Raw genomic sequence first — 23,269 nt, forward strand, 5'->3', positions numbered from 1 at the left:
GAGAGCATATGAGCAGGGGGAGGGGGCAGAGGGAGAGGAAGAGAGAGAATCCTAAGCAGACTCTGTGTAGAAAACCAACATGGGGCATGATCCCATGACCTTGAGATCATGACCTAAGCCAAAATCAAGAATCGGACACTCAGGGATCCCTGGGTGGCGCAACAGTTTGGCGCCTGCCTTTGGCCCAGGGCGCGATCCTGGAGACCCGGGATCGAATCCCACATCGGGCTCCCAGTGCATGGAGCCTGCTTCTCCCTCTGCCTGTGTCTCTGCCTCTCTCTCTCTCTCTCTCTGTGACTATCATAAATAAATAAAAATTAAAAAAAAAAAAAAAGGAATCGGACACTCAACCAACTGAGCTACCCAGGCACCCCAACAATTTATTTTATTTTTTTAAATTAAATTTAATTTAATTAATTAATTAATTTATTTATTTATTTATTATTTTTTTTGACAAGCTTTAATTCACTTTTATTTTTCTTGTATAAAACTATGTGGTAGCCACAGCTGGAGCCTGGGTCCTCTGCACGGAGACTCTGTGGTGTGGGTCCAACAATTTATTTTTAAAGTAGTTTTAGGTTTGCAGAAAAAATAAGCAGTAAGTAGAGTTCCCACATAACCCTTCTGCCCCCCAGTTTTTCCTCCTGTTAATATCTTGGATTAGTGTGGTACATTTGTTAGAATTGATGAACCTACATTGACATGGTATTATTATCACCCAGAGTCCATAGTTTACATTAGAGTTTGCTCTGTGTTTATAATTTTATGGGTTTTGACAGATGTATGTCATCATGCATCTGCCATTACAATATCGTATAGAATAGTTCACTGCCCTAAAAATCTGTGTTCCATCTACGTATGCCTCCCCATCTCTCTTTCCTCTTGCCCTCACACCAGTAGCTAGTGATGTTTTTATTGTCTCTGTAGTTTCGCCTTTTCTAGCATGTCATATAGTTGGAATCCAAATATAGTATGTAGCCTTTTCAGGCTGGCTTCTTTCATTTAGTTGTATGCGTTTAAGGTTGCTCCATGTTTCTGTGTCTTGATTTTTTTTTTTTTATTGATGCATATTTCATTGTATGGCTGTACCACAGTTTATTCAGCTACTGAAGGACATCGTGGTTGCTTCCAACTTTTGGCAGTTATGAATAAAACTCCTGTAAATGTTTGTGTGTGGGTTTTGTATGGACGTTCTTTAAAAAAAAATAGGCTGTTTTTTAGATCTGTCTTGGATTCATAGCAAAATTGAGTGGAAGGTACAGAGATTTCTCATATATCCCTTGCCCCACTATGTGCACATGGTTTCCTCCACTATCAGAATCTCACACTAGAATGGTATATTTATTAACACTTAATGAAGCTGTATTGACATTACTCCCGAAGTCTATAGTTTACATTTTGGTGTTGTACACTGTATATGTTTTGACAAATGTTTAATGATATGTGTCCATCATTATAGTTATTTACACATAATAGTTTTCACTGTCTTGAAAACCTATGCCCTACCTACATTCCTCCTCTCCATATCCTCTGGCAACCATTTACCCTTTTACTGTTCATAGTTTTGCCTTTTCCAAAATGTCATAAATGGAATCATACAGTATGTATATATGGTCTTTTCAGATTGGCTTCTTTCACTTAGTAATACATGTTTTAAGTTTGTCCCATGTCTTTTTATGGCTTAATAGCTCATTTCTTTTTAGAGCTGACTAATATTCCATTATCTGGATGTACCACAGTTTATTTATCCATTTATTTACTGAAGAACATCCTTGGTTGCTTCCACATTTTGTCAGTTATAAATAAAACTGCTGTAAACATTTGTGTGCAGGTTTTTGTGTAGACATGTTTCCAAAGCCTTTTGCAAATATTTTTTTTCCAGTCCATGGTTTATCTTTTCATTCTCCTAACAGTGTCTTACACAGAGCAGTTGTAAATTTTCTAATTAAATTAGACTTTTCTATTTGGAGCAGTTTTTAATTTTAATGAAGTACAACTTAACCATTTTGTCATTTATGGATTGTGCTTTTGGTCTTACAGCTAAAAACTCATTGCCAAACTGAAGTTTTCTGTTATCTTCTAGAAGTTTTATTTTTATTTTTTTAATATTTATTTGAGAGAGAGAGAGAGAGAGAGAGAGGGAGACAGCACGTACACACTTGCACATGGGAGAGGGGTTTGGCAGAGGGAGAGAGAATCCAAGCTGACTTCTCATTGAGTGTGGAGCGTGGAGCCGAGTGTGGGGCTCTATCTTACAACCCTGAGATCATGCCCTGAACTGAAACCAAGAGTCAGATGCTTAACCTACTGTGCCACCCAGGCGCCCCTCTTCTAGAAATTTTATAGTTGGGTTTTATGTTAAGTCTCTGATCCATTTTCATTAGTTTTTGTGAAACATAGATGGTCAGTATTTGAATTTGGGGGAAGGATATGAATATCTGGTTGTTCGAGCACCAATTGCTTTTTGAAAAGACCCTTTTTTCCACATTGAAATGTTGAATCATCTTTGGTCCTTTGTCAAAGATTAGTTGACTATACTTGTATGAGTAACATTATCATTTAAAATAAATTTATTTCTTCATTGTATAGTTTGTTTTCCTAAAACATATTGCTTGTAAACTGCAACTTGGATCTAGAGGATTAGATTCATATTAGACATTTTGGCAATAATGCTTTCTGAGTGATTGAGCACTTCAAATCATCAAGCCAAGGAGGTACCCAGTACTAGAATGTCCCACTGGTAGTGATGATGGTTAAGATTGGTTATAAAGTGGTAACCGGCAGATCTTTCCATTGTAAAAGTGTATTTTTCCGTTTACATTAAGTGAATAATTTGTGGAGTCATAACATGGGCCATGTAACAAATGAATATTTGAATCTATATTTGTCAGGCATGTGGTAGGTAGGTTCTGTGGTAGGTAGCAGTAAAAGGAAAGACTTCTACTGAGAGAATTTGTCTTTATCTTTCTATGCTTCAAGAAGATAGTGGGATTGTGTCTATCCTTAGATAGGGGATGCATTTGCATCTTAGGGTATGTTGATGGCAGAAAAATTAGATCACTGAAAACTATATGTCAGTACATACAGAGTTTCAGTATGGGATGACATATAAAAGTTCTGGAGAATAGATAGTATGATGGTTGCATAACAATATGAATAGACTTAATATCCTTGAATGTACACTCAAAAATAGTTTAAAAGATAAATCATATGTTAAATGCATGTTACCACACTTTTTAAAAAGTATATGCCATTATGATACATCACTAAATTTAGCCCTGCTTCAGTCTTTGATAATTTTTATCAGGCTTCCTATTGGTCTGTTTGGACTAGTTGGGAGAGAAATAAAATTCTAAAATAAAATTCTGTAGTTCAGCTCTGATAGGAAGAGGCCATGATTTTATATTTCACCCACTGCCTCCAGTAGAGTTTATCTTTGTGGCTTTTCAGGGAAACCATTGAGACCTCTAGGTGTCTGGATTGTGCTCAGGCTGTGGGTGGAGCTTCAGCTGTTGGTGCAGATTGGCTTTGCCTTCCACTCTGTGCTGTTTCCATTTGTTGCAGTTCACCAGGTGCAGGCCTTTTTTTAATTTTTATTTTATTTTTATTTATTTTTATTTTTTATTTTGCCGTGATATCAAGGGAAATCTACAACTTGAACCATTGTCTGGTCTGAATGCTGCAGTTTTGACCCCAAAAATCCTCTAGATTCTGGATGAGAACATAATACCAGTTGCAAAGTTATTGTTGACCCGTTTGCTGTGAAGGCAGGCCCTTCATTTAGGAAGTAAATCCTGTGATTAAGAGCAAGAGCTCTGTTTAGAGGGAAGGAAAGAACACCTTTATTTGGGGCTGATGAACTTGGATAACCTCTCTTGTCTTTTTCCCCTGAATTGGCTGTGGAAGAGAAGGTGGTAGGAGAAGCTTTATTGATGGCTGAAGCAATAGGATGATATGGTAAGGTGAACTGTGACTTTTTTTAGAAATTTTATTTATTTATTCATGAGAGACACAGAGAGGTACAGACATAGGCAGAGAAAGAAGCAGACTCCATGCAGGGAGCCGGATGTGGGACTCAATCCTGGGACTCCAGGATCACGCCCTGGGCTGAAGGCAGGCACTCAAATGCTGAGCCACCCAGGTGTCCCTGAACTGTGACTTTCTTAGGTCTAAAGAAATTTTAACCATCAGTGAAGTGACCTTTAATTGCCTTCTTATTGGAGAATATCTAGTTTATCACAAATTCTCAGTTTTCAGTCTCAAATTGTAGGTTATGTATATGGCCGTTGCTTTGGCAGAGTAGGAAAATTATGTTGTTGTGCAGTGTTTTCCACAATTGTTGACTGACCTGCAGTAGGAAATATATTCTGTAGTACCACCTAGTACTTTGCATACAACTGGGTATACATAAGTAACAAAAGTTTCAGGAAATGGAACTTACCCATACTGTGTTTTCTGATATTTTCCATTTTATTGTTTTATTATTTCATTTTTCAAAAATGCATTTATGACCTAAATTGATTTCTTTTAAGTTTTTTTATTTTTATTTAAGTAATCTCCTCACCCAGGGTGGAGCTCAAACTCATGACCCCAAGATCAGAAGTTAGATGATCTCCCAAATGAGTTAGCTAGGCACCCCAAAGACCTAAATCGATTTTTGTAACTCATGGTTTAAAGATGATTGGTGTGGAACAGTGGCTCGAAGTATGGTATATACTCAGGATTCTTTTATAGGGATCTGCAAAGTCAAAACTATTTCCATAGTCATAATTACGATGTTGTTTGTCTTTTTCTCTCTCATTCTCAAATTGGGGATTTTCCAGAAACAGAGTTTTCCAGAACTCCATGATGAGTGATGACATTATTTGCAGGAGTAATGGCATGTGTATTTGTGTGTTCTTGCATTTTCTATAATTTCCTAAGGTAGTAGGCTATAAATGTGCTTTTTCAGAGATTAAACTCCATTTTTAGTACTCCTATGTGTTCTTACTTTTGATTTATACCTACATGCTGTAATCTCTATAACCTCATTGAGTTCCAGTGAAGTTTCCTTGAGTCTATGTGGAAATACAAGTACAGTTTGTTGTTTTGTCTTGCAATTTATTTTTAAAGATTTTATTTGTTTATTCATGAGAGACACACAGAGAGAGACACAGGCAGAGGGAGAAGCAGGCTCCTTACAGGGCCTAGACAAGGCAATTTTATATTTATATAAAATTTTATATTTAGAGAATTCTAAATATTTTTCATTTGTGATCAGTAAATATTAACATAAATACCCTGTATAAACAAAAGCTGTTTGGGATCCTCAGTAATTTTTAAGAATGTAAGGGGTTCCGGTGCCTGGGTGGCTCAGTTGTTGAGCTTTTGCCTTCAGCTCAGGGCCTGATCCCTGGTCCTGGGATCGAGTTCTGTATCAGGCTCTCTGCAAGGAGCCTGCTTCTCCCTCTGCCTATGTCTCTGCCTCTCTCTGTGTGTCTCTCATGAATAAATAAAATCTTAAAAAAAAAAAAAGAATGTAAGTTCTTGAGACTAAGAAGTTTCAGGGTTAAGAATGTCGACTTGGGGGGAGACAGAAGGATGTCACACTTGGTGGGTGTGTGTGTGTGTGTGTGTGTGTGTGTGTGTGTGTGTGTGTTTAAAAAAGAAAATATAGGGCAGCCCCTGTGGTGCAGAGGTTTAGCGCCACCTGCAGTCCAGGGTGTGATCCTGGAGATTCAGGATCACAGTCCCATGTCGGGCTCCCTGCATGGAGCCTGCTTTTCCCTCTGCCTGTGTCTCTGCTTCTCTCTCTCTCTCTCTCGTCTCTCATGAATAAATAAATTTAAAAAAAATAAAAAAGAAAATTGAGCGTCTGCCTTCAGCTCAGGGCATGATTCTCAGTCTGGATAGAGTCCCCGCATTACGCTCCCCTACAGGGAGCTTGTTTCTCCCTCTGCCTATGTCTCTGCCTCTCTCTTTCTCATGAATAAATAAATAAGATATTTTTAAAAAGAAGAAAAAAAAATATATATATATGGCATGAGATCTCTACCCATAACAGGTTGTTAAATGTGCCTTATTGTTCACTGTAAACACAGTGTTGTACAGTAAATCTAGAAATTTTTCATCTTGAACAGCATCTGAACATCCGAACATTAAACAGCACCTCCCCATTTCCCCCTCCCTCCCAGTCCCTGGCAATTTTACTTTCTGCTTCTTTGAATTTGACTAGAATGTAGACTTTTTTGTAACTGTTGGACCTAGATTGAAATCCCAATTTGGCCACTACTTAAATTATCCTGGCTTAAGTTACCTTAAGAACCTTTCTGATTCTTACTTTTTTCATAACTAAAATTGATAATTTTACTGTTTTATTACATAGGGCTGTTATAAGGATTAAATGAGCTGGAAAAATGGCCTTGAAAATACTTAGCACCTAGGAAGCATTCATATGTTAGCTATTACTATTATTGAATATGTAGCAACATCTAGCCACATTGATATTTAGATGTTGCATTTCTTGGCCACAGTCACCTGTGTGAAACTGGATTGTTTAAACATCCTCCAAGTTCTTGTTCTCATTCTGCTTTTGCCTCTGCCTCTAGACTTAATTCATAATTTATCTGCGTTTTGTTTTCCTTTTTTTATTTTAAAGATTTTTTATTTATTTATTTGAAAGAGTGAGCACAAGCAGGGAGAGGGGCAGAGAGAGGGAGAAGCAGGCTCCCCACTGAGCAGTGAGCAGGATGCAGGGCTTGATGCAGGGCTTGATCCCAGCTGAGCCGAAGGCAGACCTAATGTATGACCAACTGCACCCAGGTACCGCATGGGTTTTGTTTTCAAAACAAATTGTGGGCTTCTTGAAAATAGCAGCTCTCTTCTATTTCTTTCTGTTGTATTGTGTCTTAGACACTACTCAGCCTGTAGTAAGTACTCAGGACGTGTAAGTCCTCATACAAAGGTCATGGGACACACAGGCTTACACTTCCCATGAAGATGGTGGTGGGAAAGAGCTTTTAGGACCCTCTTCTATTATTTAGTCTGTCTTAGGAACTTTCTTCCACTACTGAATAGACTTCCTAAGAAGTATAGTGAGGGCAGCCTGGGTGGCTCAGTGGTTTAGCGCCGCCTTTGGGCCCAGGGCGTGATCCTGGAGACCCAGGATCGAGTCCCACATTGGGCTCCCTGCGTGGAGCCTGCTTCTCTCTCTCCCTCTGCCTGTGTCTCTGCCTCTCTCTCTCTCTGTCTGTTTCTCATGAATGAATAAATAAAATCTTAAAAAAAAAGTACAGTGAAGGATAAATTATAATTTATTAAATAATATCAGTTTCTTTGGTTAATCTCGTACCTCTTTGCAATATGAAATTCTAACCTAGAATTTTCACCAGGGTTTCTCTTATTACTTTCCAACAATAGAAGACAATCATAACAATAGATCCCAAATAATTCAGATTAGGATGATTTAAATTTGATTGTAAGTGTACATAATGATTATTTCTCAAGCACCTTCTGAGATTTAGAGCAACATAGGCAAACAGGTGTGAATTTTGTTTAAGCCTTTTATTTTTATTGGTCATTCCTCTTCTTTCATTGAGGCTGCTTTCAGCCTTCTGCTCTAACCTGTCTTGATGTCCAGAAACTTGTTCTAGTGTAAATTCATTGCTACTCTGTCTTCCGGCTCAACACTCTGCTATTCACATTTGACCATTCCTTCAAGTTCCGTTTACCCAGAAATCAAGAACAGAACCAATTCTCTTAGTTAGAGCAAGGCCTTCTCCCAGATAACACCTTCCAGAAATGACCGCTTCATATTAAACCACTGGCAATGAAGGGGGGGGTGGAGACAGTGCAGTTGTTGGATTTCATAAAATTTCATCCCTAGGATTAGACATTTGTTGTGAGGAGATTTAGAGATGATGTCATCAAAAAGAGCTTCTAAAAGGGGTAGACTTGGAAAACTTTTTATTTTTATTATTTTTATTTTTTTAAAGATTTTATTTATTTATTCATGAGAGAGACACACACACACACAGAGAGAGAGAGAGAGAGAGAGGCAGAGACACAGGCAAAGGGAGAAGCAGGCTCCACGCAGGGAACCTGATGTGAGACTCAATCCTGGGTCTCCAGGATCATGCCCTGGGCTGAAGGCGGCACTAAGCCACTGAGCCAACTGGGCTACCCGAAAAACTTTTTAGAAGCCTACTTGGGTTGATAAAGAAGAAACTCTTACCTGATGTTTAATGCTATTTTAGAAGAGGCGTGTGAGGTATGATTTTGCCTCTAGTCACTTAGACCATTCTTTTTGGGGAAGATAGTTGGTTTCCCAGTCCAATTTTGATTCTTTTTTTTTTTTTTTAAGATTATTTATTTATTTATTCATGAGAGAGAGACAGAGAGGCAGAGGCGCAGGTGGATAGAGAGGCAGGCTCCACGTAGGGAGCTCAATGTGGGACTCAATCTCGGGACTCCAGGATCATGCCCTGGGCCGAAGGCAGGTGCTCAACCAAAGGCTGAGCCGCCCAGGCTTCCCCCAATTTTGATTCTTGTTCAAAACCACAGTTGCTAATTTTTTGAGCGTGTGTTGGCTACCTTGTTTTTTATTTCATTTAATCCTCATAGAGTCCTGGGTGATGGCTTCTATTAGTTAAGTAGCTCATGTATAGTGAGAGGCTGAACCAGGATTTGAACCCTGGAAACCTGATCCCAGACCCTGCCACTATTCTATACAGTCTCTCTTTTTATATATAGGGCACTTCTTAGTTTGCAGAATATTTGTACATACGTTTTCATTTAAAAAATATTTTTTGGGGGGATCCCTGGGTGGCGCAGCGGTTTGGCGCCTGCCTTTGGCCCAGGGCGCGATCCTGGAGACCCGGGATCGAATCCCACATCAGGCTCCCAGTGCATGGAGCCTGCTTCTCCCTCTGCCTGTGTCTCTGCCCCCCTCTCTCTCTCTCTCTGTGACTATCATAAATAAATAAAAATAAATATTTTTTTTTTATTAGAGAAAGCATGAGTAGGAGGGACAGAGGGGAGAGGGTGAAGAGAGGGAAGCCAACTCCCCACTGAGCAGAAAGCCAGACTCTGGGCTTAACCCCAGGACCATGACTCCAGCCAAAGGCAGATACTTAACCAACTGAGCCACCCAGGCATTCCATATGTTCTCATTTAAACATCACAACAATCCTGTGCATTAGGTGAAGTTCTTGACATTTTCATCCAAGAGAAAGGCATCATAGGGAATTTGAAGCTCATCAATGTGGTGCTTAGACCCAGGCCCATACTTCTTACTCCAGTTCCTTTGTTCTCATTACGTAGGAGTCATATCTGAAGGTGAATTTTTTTGAGAGAGAGAGGGTTGTGGGGAGGGGCAGAGGGAGAGGGAGAATCTTAAGCAGGTTCCACACCCACCATGGAGCCCAACATGAGGCTCTGTCTCACAACCTTGAGATCATGACCTAAACCCAAATCAGAGTTGGACACTTAACAACTGAGCTACCCAGGCACCCCCTGAAAGTGAATTTTCTAAGAAATTGAAGTTGGTGGAAGGTAATTGGTAATATTCTAGATGTGATGCTTAAGTCTAGAAAAGTTTAGTATAGATGTGATCATTAACTTGCACTATTGGTTTTTCTTGATAGCTTGAGTATAACTGCTTTATTAAATATTTTCTTGTTGGACTTTTTAATGCTTAGGGTCAGTTTCCCAGTCTTATACTAATGTTCTTAGGTAGTTACAGGAGTGAAGACATAGTTTTCTCTGCTTTAACTTCAGTTGGCACAGATGGGTGACTGAAAGCTCAGGAGGAAAGAGGTCTTGCCAGGATTATAATATAGTCATGAGAATGGGAGAGGGAGGAGTGTATGTGTGGGGGACAATTTAAAATATCAGCTCCTGATCTTTTGCCAATTCCTTCTGGAGCTTCTACTTCTAGACATGAAATTTCATGACCCCTTTAAATCTCAAGTTTGACAGTTTGGGAAAAAGGTCATATGTTGCTTAAGAGATTGACCTTTGTGAATCAAAACATATAGCTCTAAACAAACAAACAAACAAACATATAGCTCTAAAGAAAAGGGACATAGAGGAAAGCATCCTGATGAGAACAATGTAGCAAGGCTGGAAATAGGTGCACTTATATAATCTGGCTTCCAGGGACTACTTGCTATCTCTCTAAACTCACTGAAAGACTTAGAAGAAGATGCATGTGTAGCACATTTCATTGTTTGTGTTATATACTGAGCAAATGTCTCAAGTCAGTGTTTTTCAGAACAAGCTGTCCTCTAAGGTCTGCAGCACCTTTCTCAGTGACAGACAGAAAGATCATTTACTTCTCCTTTAGATTTAAGATAAACTTCTAGGGTCTTTTTTTTTTTTTTTTTTTTTCTTTTTCTATAAATTGTTCTTGCCTAGCAGATATACTAATCTTTACCTTCTGGGAGCTGCAATGGCATGGCTTGCACCATGTATTATACTAATGACCTACAGTTGCATCAGTTCCATCAGTTACAGAAGATGGTGAAAAAACTAGGCATTATCTTTGTTTCTGTGTTCTGGGTGTCTGTTGCTATAGAAACAAATCAGTAAACAGAAGTGTTCAGGGAGTATCTCAGTGGATGTTCATTGGCTATTGAAAATAAAGTTAAGAGGGATGCCTGGGTGGCTTAGTGGTTGAGCGTCTGCCTTTGGCTTGGGGTGTGATCCCAGATTCTCAGGATCGAGTCCCACATCGGGCTCCTTTCATGGAGCCTGCTTCTCCTTCCTGTGCCTGCATCTCTGCCTCTCATGAATAAATAAAAATCTTAAAAAAAAAAAAAAAAGTAAAGTTAAGAAATTTGTTGAGTTGAGGAAGAAACTATTTCTGAGTTCATTATTGTTTCCATTTTGGTAGGTGATATTTTTTGTTGTGTGTGAGTAATTTAAAGATTATTTCCCAGTAATTAAGCTTTCTAAAATTCCTTTTTGCTTTAGGAGGTAAATAATTAGAAAAGGCAAACCTTTTATGTTTTGGAAGGAGTTATGATTTCACTTAGACCAATTTTTATTTTTTTTATTTTATTTTTTTTTAAATGTTTATTTATTTATGATAGTCACAGAGAGAGAAAGAGAGAGAGGCAGAGACACAGGCAGAGGGAGAAGCAGGCTCCATGCACCGGAAGCCCGATGCGGGATTCGATCCTGGGTCTCCAGGATCGCGCCCCGGGCCAAAGGCAGGCGCCAAACCGCTGCGCCACCCAGGGATCCCTAGACTAATTTTTAAACGTCAGATAGTGAAAGTGTAAGTTTAAAAATTGTTCTGGGGCTACGAAAAGGAAGCGAAGATATAAAAGAATGAGACAAAAGGTAGAGTGAGGAATTACACATCTCTGCCAGGCTACTTGTGGATAAACTAATTAAACATTTGCATGTTGGTAGAAAGTGTAATACTGCTGATACTTCTTTACCAGGATCCAAGGAAAAGAGTATGTATATTCAACTTTTTGTTCCTTTGAGGGAACAAAAATGTGCTTTTGGTATAACATCTGAACTCAGATTATTTTTCTTCAGGATTTTTTTGAGATGCCTTATCTTCATCCTGCATTTCAGAAGATGATTTTGCTACTTGTAGCCACAGTTTTTTCCTTTGCAGAATTGTGGTGATATCATGGTTAAATTTGCAGCAAACACACTGAACAGTTGATTATACTAAATGGTATGTAGAAAAGCAGGCAATGTTGATGGAAGGGATCCAGCACTTTAACTCGTTTCTCAGCCAATTGGTTTTGTGGAGGGCATATTTGTGGTCAGGGTAAGTGTATGCTGACTCTTTCAGAGAATTTTAGGATCATTCTTTATATATAGTAGGCATTTGACACTAGTTCTGAGGGAACTTTTAGGAGAAAGTTCACTTTGTGTTGTACATCCCTCTTCTTTTGAGCATTCTGCCTTCTCAGTTGTCTCCCCTCCCCCCCCCCTTAATCAAGAGACTTAGCTGTGAATAAGCTTCTTGCCAAATTCTGTAGATAATATCTTCCTTTTATGGATTACTTTGTCTTTTTGTTGGGATTAAGTGTGGTCTCCTAAATTTTTTCATATATAGAAAGTGTTATATGTACTGTTGATCTCTGCAGAAGTTGATCTAAGTCAGCCCAGAAAATACTTGAAGGCTGACATAGCTGATGAATGAAAGAAATGCAAGCTTTTTCAGCCACGCCAATTGTTCAGTACATATTCTTTGTAATGTATTTAAGCAGTTCTGTTTTAAAGAAACTAAATGTGGGGCAGCCAGGTGGCTCAGTGGTTTAGCGCCGCCTTCAGCCCAGGGCGTGATCCTGGAGACCCTGGATTGAGTCCCACGTCGGGCTCCCTGCATGGAGCCTGCTTCTCCCTCTGCCTGTGTCTGTGCCTCTCTCTCTCTCCGTGCCTCTCATGAATAAATAAATAAAATCTTTAAAAAAAAAAAAAAAGAAAAAGAAACTAAATGTGTGTTCTCTAATCCTTGTGTTCAGGTCTCTTATTATTTTGGGGACAGTGTTACATAGATGAAAAGATAAAAACTGTAAAGGGGGGCTTCTGGGTGTCTCAATGGTTGAGCATCTGACTTCTGCTCAAGTTGGGATCCTGGGATCAAGTCCCGCATCAGGCTCCCCACAGGGAGCCTGTTTTTCTCTCTGCCTATGTCTCTGCCTCTTTCTGTGTCTCTCATGAATAAATAAATAAAATCTTAAAAAAAAAACAACGTATAAGGCAGTGATTGCCCCTATTTTTGTACTACCTTAGGATGTTCCCATTAAAATCCCCCATTAAGAAATAATGAAATTACTCAGATTTTCTAAAAAAATATAACCTTTTTTTTAAAAAAAATATTTTATTTGAGAGAGAATGGGAAGAGGGGTAGAGGGAGAGGGAGAAGCAGACTCTGCACTTAGGGTGGAGCCTGACGTGGGGACTTGATCCCAGAACCCCGAGATAATGATCTGAGTCGAAGTTGGACACTTAACTGACTGAGCCACCTAGGTCTCCCAAGATTGTAACCTTTTATTTTTGAAAAATGCTTTTGGCCCTATCTACCTGTATCTTATTAATGAGATACTGAGAAATCCATTAGGGTGAGGGGGAGGCCTAAAAAAGTTTGAAGAGGTCACCTGGATAGAGGAACAACATAGAATCTGTATTCTTTGTAACTTAGTAGGTATGTAGTAAAGTTATACTTAATTAATTTCTCTTATATCAGTTCTTAAGTGGAGCCTTAGTCAACTCCTGTGTGCTTGTTCTTCCTCCTGAGCTTTAATAACATTTAATAACATTTGTAGCTACTTGTCTGACTTACCACATTGAATTGTAATACTACAATTCATTTACACGTCTGTCTCCCCCTACTGGCCAGCAATCTTCCTGAGGGCTAGAACTGTGCTTTTTTCTTTGGGGTGCATCTGGCTATTATTCCATATTCAGTCTGTCCTGTTTTATGAATGAATAAATGTTCAAATAATAATTAGTACACACACCCAGACAGTTGGGGCGGGGGGTATAGACAGCATTCTGTCGGAGTGTGTGTGTGTGTGTGTGTGTGTGTGTGTGTGAGACTTTGCTATAGGTAATGTTGATTTTTCAAAAACCTGGAATAAAGAGAATGAGAACAACACTTTAAAGTTCACTTGATTTTGGGGATATGTGATCATATGTTTGTGAAGGGTAGGGGAGGATGAGAGCTTGAGTATGTTTCTTTTATTTTTTTTTCAAGATTTTTTAAATTTATTTATGATAGAGAGAGAGAGAGGCAGAGTCACAGGCGGAGGGAGAGGCAGGCTCCATGCCGGGAGCCCGACGCGGGACTTGATCCTGGGACTCCAGGATCGCACCCTGGGCCAAAGGCAGGCGCTAAACTGCTAAACCACCCAGAGATCCCCATGTTTCTTCTTTTAAAGTGTATATAGGGATCCCTGGGTGGCGCAGCGGTTTAGCGCCTGCCTTTGGCCCAGGGCGCGATCCTGGAGACCCGGGATCGAATCCCACGTCGGGCTCCCGGTGCATGGAGCCTGCTTCTCCCTCTGCCTATGTCTCTGCCTCTCTCTCTCTCTGTGACTACCATAAATAAATAAAAAATATTTAAAAAATAAAAAAAAAAAAAAAAAAAAAAAAAAAATAAAGTGTATATAAATGTGTATTAAGGCTAATTAAGTGGGGATTTGGTATATGTTGCAAAAATTCAGATTTAATCTATATACATTTATAAAAATACACCCTCAAACCTTTTTTTAATAACAGTATCATGATGTGGGACATGGAAAATCTAGTTGTTTCTTGACTTCTTAGACCATCACCAGCAGAGATTCTGTAATTAAAATTTTTTCCTCAGGCAGTGGAGTAAGATCAGAATCCTAGAGAAAATAGGAGACAAAGAATTAATCTTGGTAAAAAAAAAAAAATACTGGCAATTTTTTTTTGGCAATTTCATCTTTACAGAAGGTGTGTAATAAATGTCACTTTGATTACAAATTTAGAGAATAAGAACAAATTTTAATAGCATACACAATAAATACACTAAGTTCAAAGCACTCTGATATAAAATGGTTTCTGATTAGGAATAGTAATATTTTTCAGCCAGAATAGGTGAATGACCAGTAACATAATTTGTCAAGTAAAAACTAGAATTAAAATGGTAAGGGACACCTGGCTGATTCAGTCGCTGGAACCTGTGACTTTTGATCTTGGGGTTGTAGGTTCAAGCCCCACGTTGGGTGTAGAGATTGCTTAAAAATTATAAAAGTGTTAAAATCAATCAATCAATCAAGAATGGTAGAATAAACAGTGGCAGAGCTAGAAATATAGTGTCCCTTAGCAAACACCAGAAATCTCCCACCCTGGGGAAGATCCTTTGTTAACCTCCTATATACATACAGAGCAATTTTCTAATTTATAGAACAGTCTCATTTGTTTCCGACAGGTCCCACCATTTCACCTCTCTCTGCCAGAGCTATTTCAGCTGTCTGGAGTCTCCTTCCTTTGCCAGTTTGTTCCAGCTGCCTCAAGTTATTGGTGTGGCTGAAGTTTTCATTCCAAACAAATGTCAGCATAGAGTTAACAGTTAAGACCATTGGTTCTAGAACCAAAGTGTCATGGTTCAAATCCCATTCACACTAATTTTACTAGCTTTGTAACTTGGGCAAGTTATTTCTGTCCTTCATTTTTTTGTAAAGTAGGGAGGATGATACTCTTCTTTTTCTTCTTCTTTTTTAAAGTTTTATTTATTAGAGAGAGAGAAAGAGCATGAGGGGTGGGGTGAGGAGAGGGAGAAGTAGACTCCCCACTGAGCAGGGAGCCCAATGTGGGGCTTGATCCCAGGACCCCAAGATCATGACCTGAGCCAAAGACACTTAGCCAACTGAGCCACCCAGGCACCCTGAGAGAGTAATCTTATAGGGATGTTGTTTGCTTTTAGAGCAGTAGCCTATCTGGGTGTCATTAATAGTAACAGCCTTTTCCTAGTTTATGCAACTCATTCCTTCTCTCTGATTTCTTTGTGCCTTTGGGGATGGGAATTGCCTACGCTCCCCAAAAAGAACTACTTCTGACATCTGATAGATTGAGATACGCGAAGGTTTGTTTAATATGGGAGCAGGCATGGGTTGTGGAGAATATGAGGAAGATGTGGAAGTCCCTAGAAGCCAAACTCTGCCAGGTCTCCCTGGTCAGGACACAGGGAGCTGATTCTGAAATTAGATATTCTTTGAATAAAGAGAGACAACCTGGGGGCTTGGTATGTAGCAAATTTTCCACATTGTATAGTTTATATGGGAGCAAGACTAAGATCTACAACCAGATTGTAGAGAACACAAAGGAACCTTAAATTACTTACATCCAAGAAAAAACTAGGATCTAAAGAAGTTAAATATTTACTTAACTACCTAAAATCGCATGGCAAAGTAGTAATAGAATTGACACAGATAAGGTCTCCCTTTAGACACTTTTGCTTTCTTGTTTTTCTATCATCCAAAAAAACTTAGGTCAATTTTACCTTTCTTTTTCTTCATTTGTAAAATAACACCATCCTATTTCCTTTCATAGAGTGATTATCTTAGGCAAGAAAAACTATTTGATACAGAATTTAAAATGATAAAGATTGTACATTGGTTCTCTAGGGGTGGTTTTGGGTATGTTGTGTGATTTTTTTTTTTTTTTTAAGATTTTATTTATTTATTTGAGAGACACAGAGAGAGAGAGAGGCAGAGACACAGGCAGAGGGAGAAGCAGGCTCCATGCAGGGAGCCCAACGTGGGACTCGATCCTGGTTCTCCAAAATCAGGCCCTGGACTGAAGGCAGCACTAAACCGCTGAGCCACCCGGGCTGCCCTGTTGTGTGATTTTTAAAAACATTGTGGCAAAATATATACAACATAAAATTTGCCATTTTAATTGTTTTTAAGTGTACAGTTCAGTGGCATTAATTGCATTCACAGCCTTGTGTAACCATCACCACTATTTATTTCCAAAACCTTTTCATTACCCCAAATAGAAACTCTAAACATAAAGCAGTGACTCCCCATTTCTTCTCCCCCCAGCTCCTAATAACCTTTAATCTACTTTCTGTCTCCATGAATTTACCTGTTCTAGGTTCTTCATGTAAGTGGAGTCATACAATATCCTTTTGAATCTGGCCTCTTTAACTTAGCATAATGTCTTCAAGGTTCATCCAAGGTGCAACATGTATCAGAACTCCATTCCTTTTTATTGCTGAATAATATTCCATTGTATCAATATTCCACATTCTCTTTATCCATTCATCTGTCAGTGGACATTTTGATTTCTACCTTTTGACTATTGTGAATAATGCTGTTATGACTACTAGTGTAAAAGTAGCTGTTGAGTCCCTGCTTTCAATCTTTTGGGTATATCTAAAAGTGGAATTACTGGATCATGCAGTAATTTTATGTTTAATTTTTTGAGGAACTGCCTTACTATTGTCCATACAGGCTGCACTGTATTATGTTCCCACCAGCAATGCAAAGGGTTCAATTTTTCTCTTTCCTTGCTAACACTTGTCATTTTGTTTTGTTTTGTTTTTAATAATAGACATCCTAATGGATGTGAAGTATATCTCATTGTGGTTTTGATTTGCATTTGCTGGGCATCTTTTTGTGTGTATTGGCCATTTGTTTTTGTTTTTTAAGATTTATTTATTTTAGAGAGAGAAAGCACATAAGTGCATGCACAGCCAGGGAAGGGGCAAAAGGAAAGGGAGAGAGAGAATCTCAAGCAGACTGCACCCTGAGCACAGAGCCTGACAGGGGCCTTGATCTCACAACCCTGATGTCATAACCTTGAGCTGAAACCAACAGTTGAATGCTCAACTGACTGAGCCACCTAGGCCCCCTGTTTTGGCCATTTGTTTATCTTCTTTGGTGAAATGTCTATTTAAGTCCTTTGTCCATTTTAGAATTGGGTTTTTTCGTTAAGTTTTAAGAACTCTTTATATATTCTAGATGTTAATCCTTTATCATCAGATATATGATTTGCAAATATTTTCTCCCATTCTGTAGTTTCTGTAGTTTGTCTTTTCACTTTGCTGAAAATATCTTTTACACAAAAGTTTTTAATTTTAATTTACAGTATGTTTTTTTCTTTTTCTTTTTCTTTTGGTGTTCTAAGAAATCTGATGTTGTGAAGATTTTCTGTTTTCTTTTTTTTTTTTTTAAGATTTTTATTTATTTATTCATGAGAGACACACAGAGAGAGAGAGAGGCAGAGACACAGGCAGAGGGAGAAGCAGGCTCCATGCAGGGAGCCCGATGTGGGACTCGATCCCGGGTCTCCAGGATCACGCCCTGGGCCAAAGGCTGCGCTAAACCGCTGAGCCACCCGGGCTGCCCTCTTTGTTTTCTTTTTAAAAATGTTAGATTTTTAACTCTTTTGGTTAGGTCTTTGATTCATTTTGAGTTAATTTTTATATATGGTATAAGGTAAGGGCCTAGCTTTATTCTTTTGTATGCAGATATCCAGTTTTCCTTGCATCATTTGTGGAAAATGTATTTAATCCTAATTAATTAATTAATTTAATTTTTATTTATTTATGATAGTCACACAGAGAGAGAGAGAGAGGGAGAGAGAGGTAGAGACATAGAGACATAGGCAGAGGGAGAAGCAGGCTCCATGCACCGGGAGCCCGATGTGGGATTCGATCCCGGGTCTCCAGGATCGCTTCCTGGGCCAAATGCAGGCGCTAAGCTGCCGCGCCACCCAGGGATCCTTCATTTGTCTATTCATATAAAATCAACTAAAGTGGTTATGACAATTGTTTAGGGAAAAAAAAACTGTGCTTTATCAAAAACATTATTAAGCAGTGTGTCTTGAATTAGTCTGCATCAGACCCTATTCTGGTATTACCAAGATTTGCTTTTTTAAAAAATATTTTATTTATTTGAGAAAAGAGTGAAAAGCATGTGGGGCTTCATCCCAGGCCTCTGAGCCGAAGGCAGACGCTTGACTGACTGAGCCACCCAGGCACCTCCCAGCACAATTTCTTAAAAGGACTCTATTCTGGTGGTGCCTGAGTGGCTCAGTGGGTTCTAAGTGTCCAGCTCTTGACCTCACCTCAAGTCTTGATCTCAAGATTGTGAGTTTGAGCGACGTGTTAGGCTCCTTTTCTTGTTGCTTTGTTTAGGCCTCCTTGTTGAAAATCAATTGACTATAAATATAAAGGGTTATTTCTGGGTTCTTAGTTCTTAGTTTAGGGCCGAAGGCGGCACTAAACTGCTGAGCCACCTGGGCTGCCCATCCCTATATCCTTATACTCTCTATATTGGAAGTGTAAATGGAAGAGGGAATCTCTTGGGCAGCCCTGGTGGCGCAGCGGTTTAGTGCCGCCTGCAGCCTGGGGTGTGATCCTGGAGACCTGGGATCGAGTCCCGCATCAGGCTTCCTGCATGGGGCTTGCTTCTCCCTCTGCCTGTGTCTCTGCCTCTCTCTCGCTCTCTCTGAATAAATAAATAAATAAATAAATCTTTAAAAAAAGAAAAAAAAAGGAATCTCTTGAGTACGGGAAAAAGCATATAAAGAGAAAAGAAGGTTGGGGGAACTTCTGTCTACCATGTTAGAAATATTGGAATAATCAGGATGATCACGTCGTCCTCCTTACTGAAGAATGGTAATGGTAGACCTAGGAAAAGTTGAAGTTTGAAAACATGACTGGAATTTTTTTGACAAGCATATAAGAACTTACAGCACAAATAAATGGGTACTTTCTAATTTCGGGAGGGGACATCTGCATTTATTCCGACAGTATTGTCCTTGCTCTGTGATAACTTGGAATTCATCTTTTGGAGCTCTCTTCAAAGACACATAAATGAAGTATGGTAAGGTGAGGAACTAAGGATATCTTTTTTTTTTTTTTTTTTTAAGATTTTATTTATTTATTTGAGAGAAAGAGCATGAAAGATGGGGAGGGGCAGAGGCAGAGAGAGAGGGAAAAGCAGACTCTCAGTTCAGCAGTGAGTCGTAAAGCAGAGCTTGTTCCCAGGACCTTGGATCATGACTTGAGCTGAAGGCAGATGCTTAACAGGCTCCCCGAGAATATCTTTTACAAAAACAGATTCATTCAGCCCCTATGCCTCGGAGGCTTCTGATAGTGGCCGCTATTGGTGACTGCTATACCTCCACCAGGGGCAGTACTGCCATGCTGGGCAACGTTGCTGAGGCAGCTTTTGATGCCATTTCCAAGACTTACAAGCTATTTCACCCTTGACCTCTGGAAAGAGACTATGTTCACCCAAGTCTCCCTGTCAGGAATGCACTGACTGTCTTGTAAAGACCCACATGAGAGTTTCCATGCAGAGGATCCAGGCTCTAGATGTGGCTACCACATAGTTTTATAAAAGAAAAATAAAGTGAATTAAAGCTTGTTAAAAAACAAACTAATGTTAGAAATTGTCAATGAAAATACTGCCCTCCATAAGGGTATCTGAAAGTATTTTGAGCAGTGATGACATTATTGAAATAAGTGAAAAAGTCTACCAAAATTAGGTCTTCTTTTGGTTTTTGAACTGGGACTTAGGGTAGCAAAGGTGCTAGGTAAGAGTGTTATGAAGTTTTTGCCAAATCTGGAAAAGATATCAGATATACCTCGGTGTTTCTACCCAAACATATCTTGGTGTGTTGAATCTAGCTGTCCTCTGGTATGTAATGGTCATTTTTATTTCTTAGGCCTCATTTCTGCCCCATCCCTACCCCCCAGTCCCCAAAGACCTTTTCCCAGTATCTAACGTTAAATTCCAGGTTTGATTGTTCTTAACACATCCTAGGGTAGGGCTACTGTATTTATCCTTGGCTCTACCACTCCCACACTGGTTGTTCTGTATGTAGGTATGCAAGAAATTTCAGCAGAATTTGACACTGGCTAAAGTAGTAAATACACTAGAAAGTAAATTTGCAGCAGAAGCAATATGTTATCTTTAAAAAAAATGGCTTGCGAAATATTTATATACTGTAAAATTCACACATTTAAATGTATATAATTAATTGGCTTTTTAGTATATACACAGAGTTGTACCATTCTCTAATTACAGAATATTTTCATCACTCCTGAAAGAAACCCATACCATTAACAGTCACTTCCTTTTCCTTCCCAGCCCCTAGCAGCTACTAATCTTTCTGTCTCTATGCTCTGTGAATTTGCCTATTCTGGATTTACCATATAAATAAAATTATATAATCTGTGATATGTGTTCTGTTGCATTTGGCTTCTTTCACTCAGCATAATGTTTTCAAGATTCTTCTGTGTTGGGTAGCCCTGGTGGCACAGTGGTTTAGCACCGCCTGCAGCCCGGGGTGTGATCCTGGAGACCCAGGATCGAGTCCCACATCGGACTCCCTGCGTGGAGCCTGCTTCTCCCTCTGCCTGTGTCTCTGCCTCTCTCTTCGCTCTCTCTGAATGAATAAATAAATAAATCTTAAAAAAAAAAAAAAAAAGATTCTTCTGTGTTATAGTTACATATCAGAATTCATTCCTTTTTATGGCCAAATAATATTCCACTGTGTAAATATACCACATTTTTTAAGCTATTCATCAGTCAATTGACATTTGGGTTAATGCTGCTATGAACATCTCTGTACCAGTTTTTGTGTGGACATAGGTTTTTAATTTTTAACATATCCAGATACAGATATGTACCTAGAAGTAGAATTACTGGACATGAGATAACTCTATGTTTAATTTTTTGAGGAACTGCTAAACTTTTTTTTTTTTTAAGATTTTATTCATTTATTCATGAGAGACATACACAGAGAGAGAAAGGCAGAGGCACAGGCAAAGGGAGAAGCAGGCTCCATGCAGGGAACCCGACATGGGACTCCATCCCGGGTCTCCAGGATCATGCCCTGGGCTGAAAGCAGCATTAAACCTCTGAGCCACCCGGGGTGCCCACTAAACTTTTCTAGAGTGGCTGCACCATTTTACATTCCCACAAGCATATACAAGGAGTTTATTTTCTCTACATTCTCACTGTCACTTGTTATTGTCTACCTTTTGATAATAGCCATCCTAGTGGATGTGAAGTGGTGTCTCGTGGTTTTAATTTTCATATCCCCTAATGCCTATGATGCTATCTTTTCATGTGCTCATTGGCCATTTGTGTATTTTCTTTCTTTCTTTTTTTTTTTTTTTTTAAGTTTTATTTAGGTAATCCTTACACCCAACATCATGAACTCATGACCCTAATATCAAGAGTCACATGCTCTTCTGACTGAGCCAGCCTAGCACCTGTGTGTATTTTCTTTAGGGAGGTATCTTCAAAGCTGAATACTGATGGTTTGCTATTTGAAATGCTATTGTTTAACTTTTCTTCTTTTATCTGATGTAAAGGATTTTTGGCTTCATTAATTAAAATGTTTTATTCTCTTTTTAAAGATTATCTTAGGGGATCCCTGGGTGGCTCAGAGGTTTAGCGCCTGCCTTTGGCCCAGGGCGCGATCCTGGAGTCCCGGGATCGAGTCCCACGTCGGACTCCCGGCATGGAGCCTGCTTCTCCCTCCTCCTGTGTCTTTGCCTCTCTCTCTCTCTCTCTATGTCTATCATAAATAAATAAATAAATAAATAAATAAATAAATAAATAAATAAATAAATAAATCTTTTTAAAAATTAAATAAAAAATAAAGATTATCTTAGAAAGCTAATGTAGGCGAACCCTGGGTGGCTCAGCGGTTTAGCACCTGCCTTCGGCCCAGGGCATGATCTTGGAGTCCCAGGATCGAGTCCCACATCAGGCTCCCTACATGGACCCTGCTTCTCCCTCTGCCTGTGTCTCTGCCTTTCTCTCTCTCTCTCTCTGTCTCTCTCTCTCTCATGAATAAATAAATAAAATATGAAAGAAAGAAAGAAAGAAAGAAAGAAAGAAAGAAAGAAAGAAAGAAAGAAAGAAAGAAAGAAAGCTAATGTAGGTCTAGCTTTTTCCCCTATGAAAATGGTGTATTTTGTATTCTGGCCTGAAATATCTAAAAAGTCAGTTTGTCCCTAATCTTTAGTGGACCCTGTTTGACCTATTTCTATTTTAAGTTTGTATCTCTAGACTCAAAGAGTCAGCATAGGTAAAATTCACAAGTAGGGAACCAGTGACTTATCAAAATTATGTTATATTCTGTACATCTTGAGAATATTAGCTGACCTTTAGTTGAGAGAAAGATATATAAGGCAAGGAAAATTGATGTTTGACATAATAACTGAAGTTGGAAGTATGTGAAGTTGAAGTGTGCTTTATGAGCTTTTAGAGAGGCATGAAAAAGTACAAGATTGATCCTTATGTCCCTCTCTCCCCAGCGTGGTACCATGCGACGACGCTATGAAGATGATGGCATTTCAGATGATGAAATTGAAGGGAAAAGAACTTTTGACTTGGAAGAGAAGCTCCACACCAACAAATATAATGCAAATTTTGTTACTTTTATGGAGGGAAAAGGTCAGTATCAGTAGCAAATTTTGTTACTTTTATGGAGGGGAAAGGTCAGAAGTTGTAGATTCTGGGAACTAGGCTCAGCATCTGTACAACTAAAATAATGCCTGTTGATTCTGTGATGCCATTTTCTCTTATTACACAATACAATGCCATACACACATCCCACCCTTCCCTAATCCTCCCACCCTGTGAGTCATTCTCTGCTATATGAGAAGAAACAAGCAGGGCCAGGGGTTTTTCCCTGAAAACCTTTTCCTTCTTCTCCTATCCTTTGTTTTAGATGTAATTAAGAATAATACAGTAAAAATTATTTTATGCATGTACCCTCTTCCCCCAAACAAAACCAGAAGTGGGATTCCATGTGT

General features: G+C 39.1%; 1 protein-coding gene across 10 annotated transcripts in view; it reads left to right on the forward strand.

The window, feature by feature from the left end:
• The window catches only part of KDM2A (lysine demethylase 2A), a 115,470-nt gene that overhangs the window by 42,145 nt on the left and 50,056 nt on the right, over nt 1-23,269 (forward strand). For all 10 annotated transcript variants that reach the window (XM_077862581.1, XM_077862582.1, XM_077862580.1 and 7 more), the window contains one exon: nt 22,769-22,907. In XM_077862581.1, coding sequence (XP_077718707.1) covers nt 22,769-22,907 — 139 coding nt within the window. The remainder of the gene's footprint in view (nt 1-22,768; nt 22,908-23,269) is intronic.

Source organism: Canis aureus, chromosome 21, assembly GCF_053574225.1.
Source record: "Canis aureus isolate CA01 chromosome 21, VMU_Caureus_v.1.0, whole genome shotgun sequence".
NCBI lineage: Eukaryota > Metazoa > Chordata > Mammalia > Carnivora > Canidae > Canis > Canis aureus.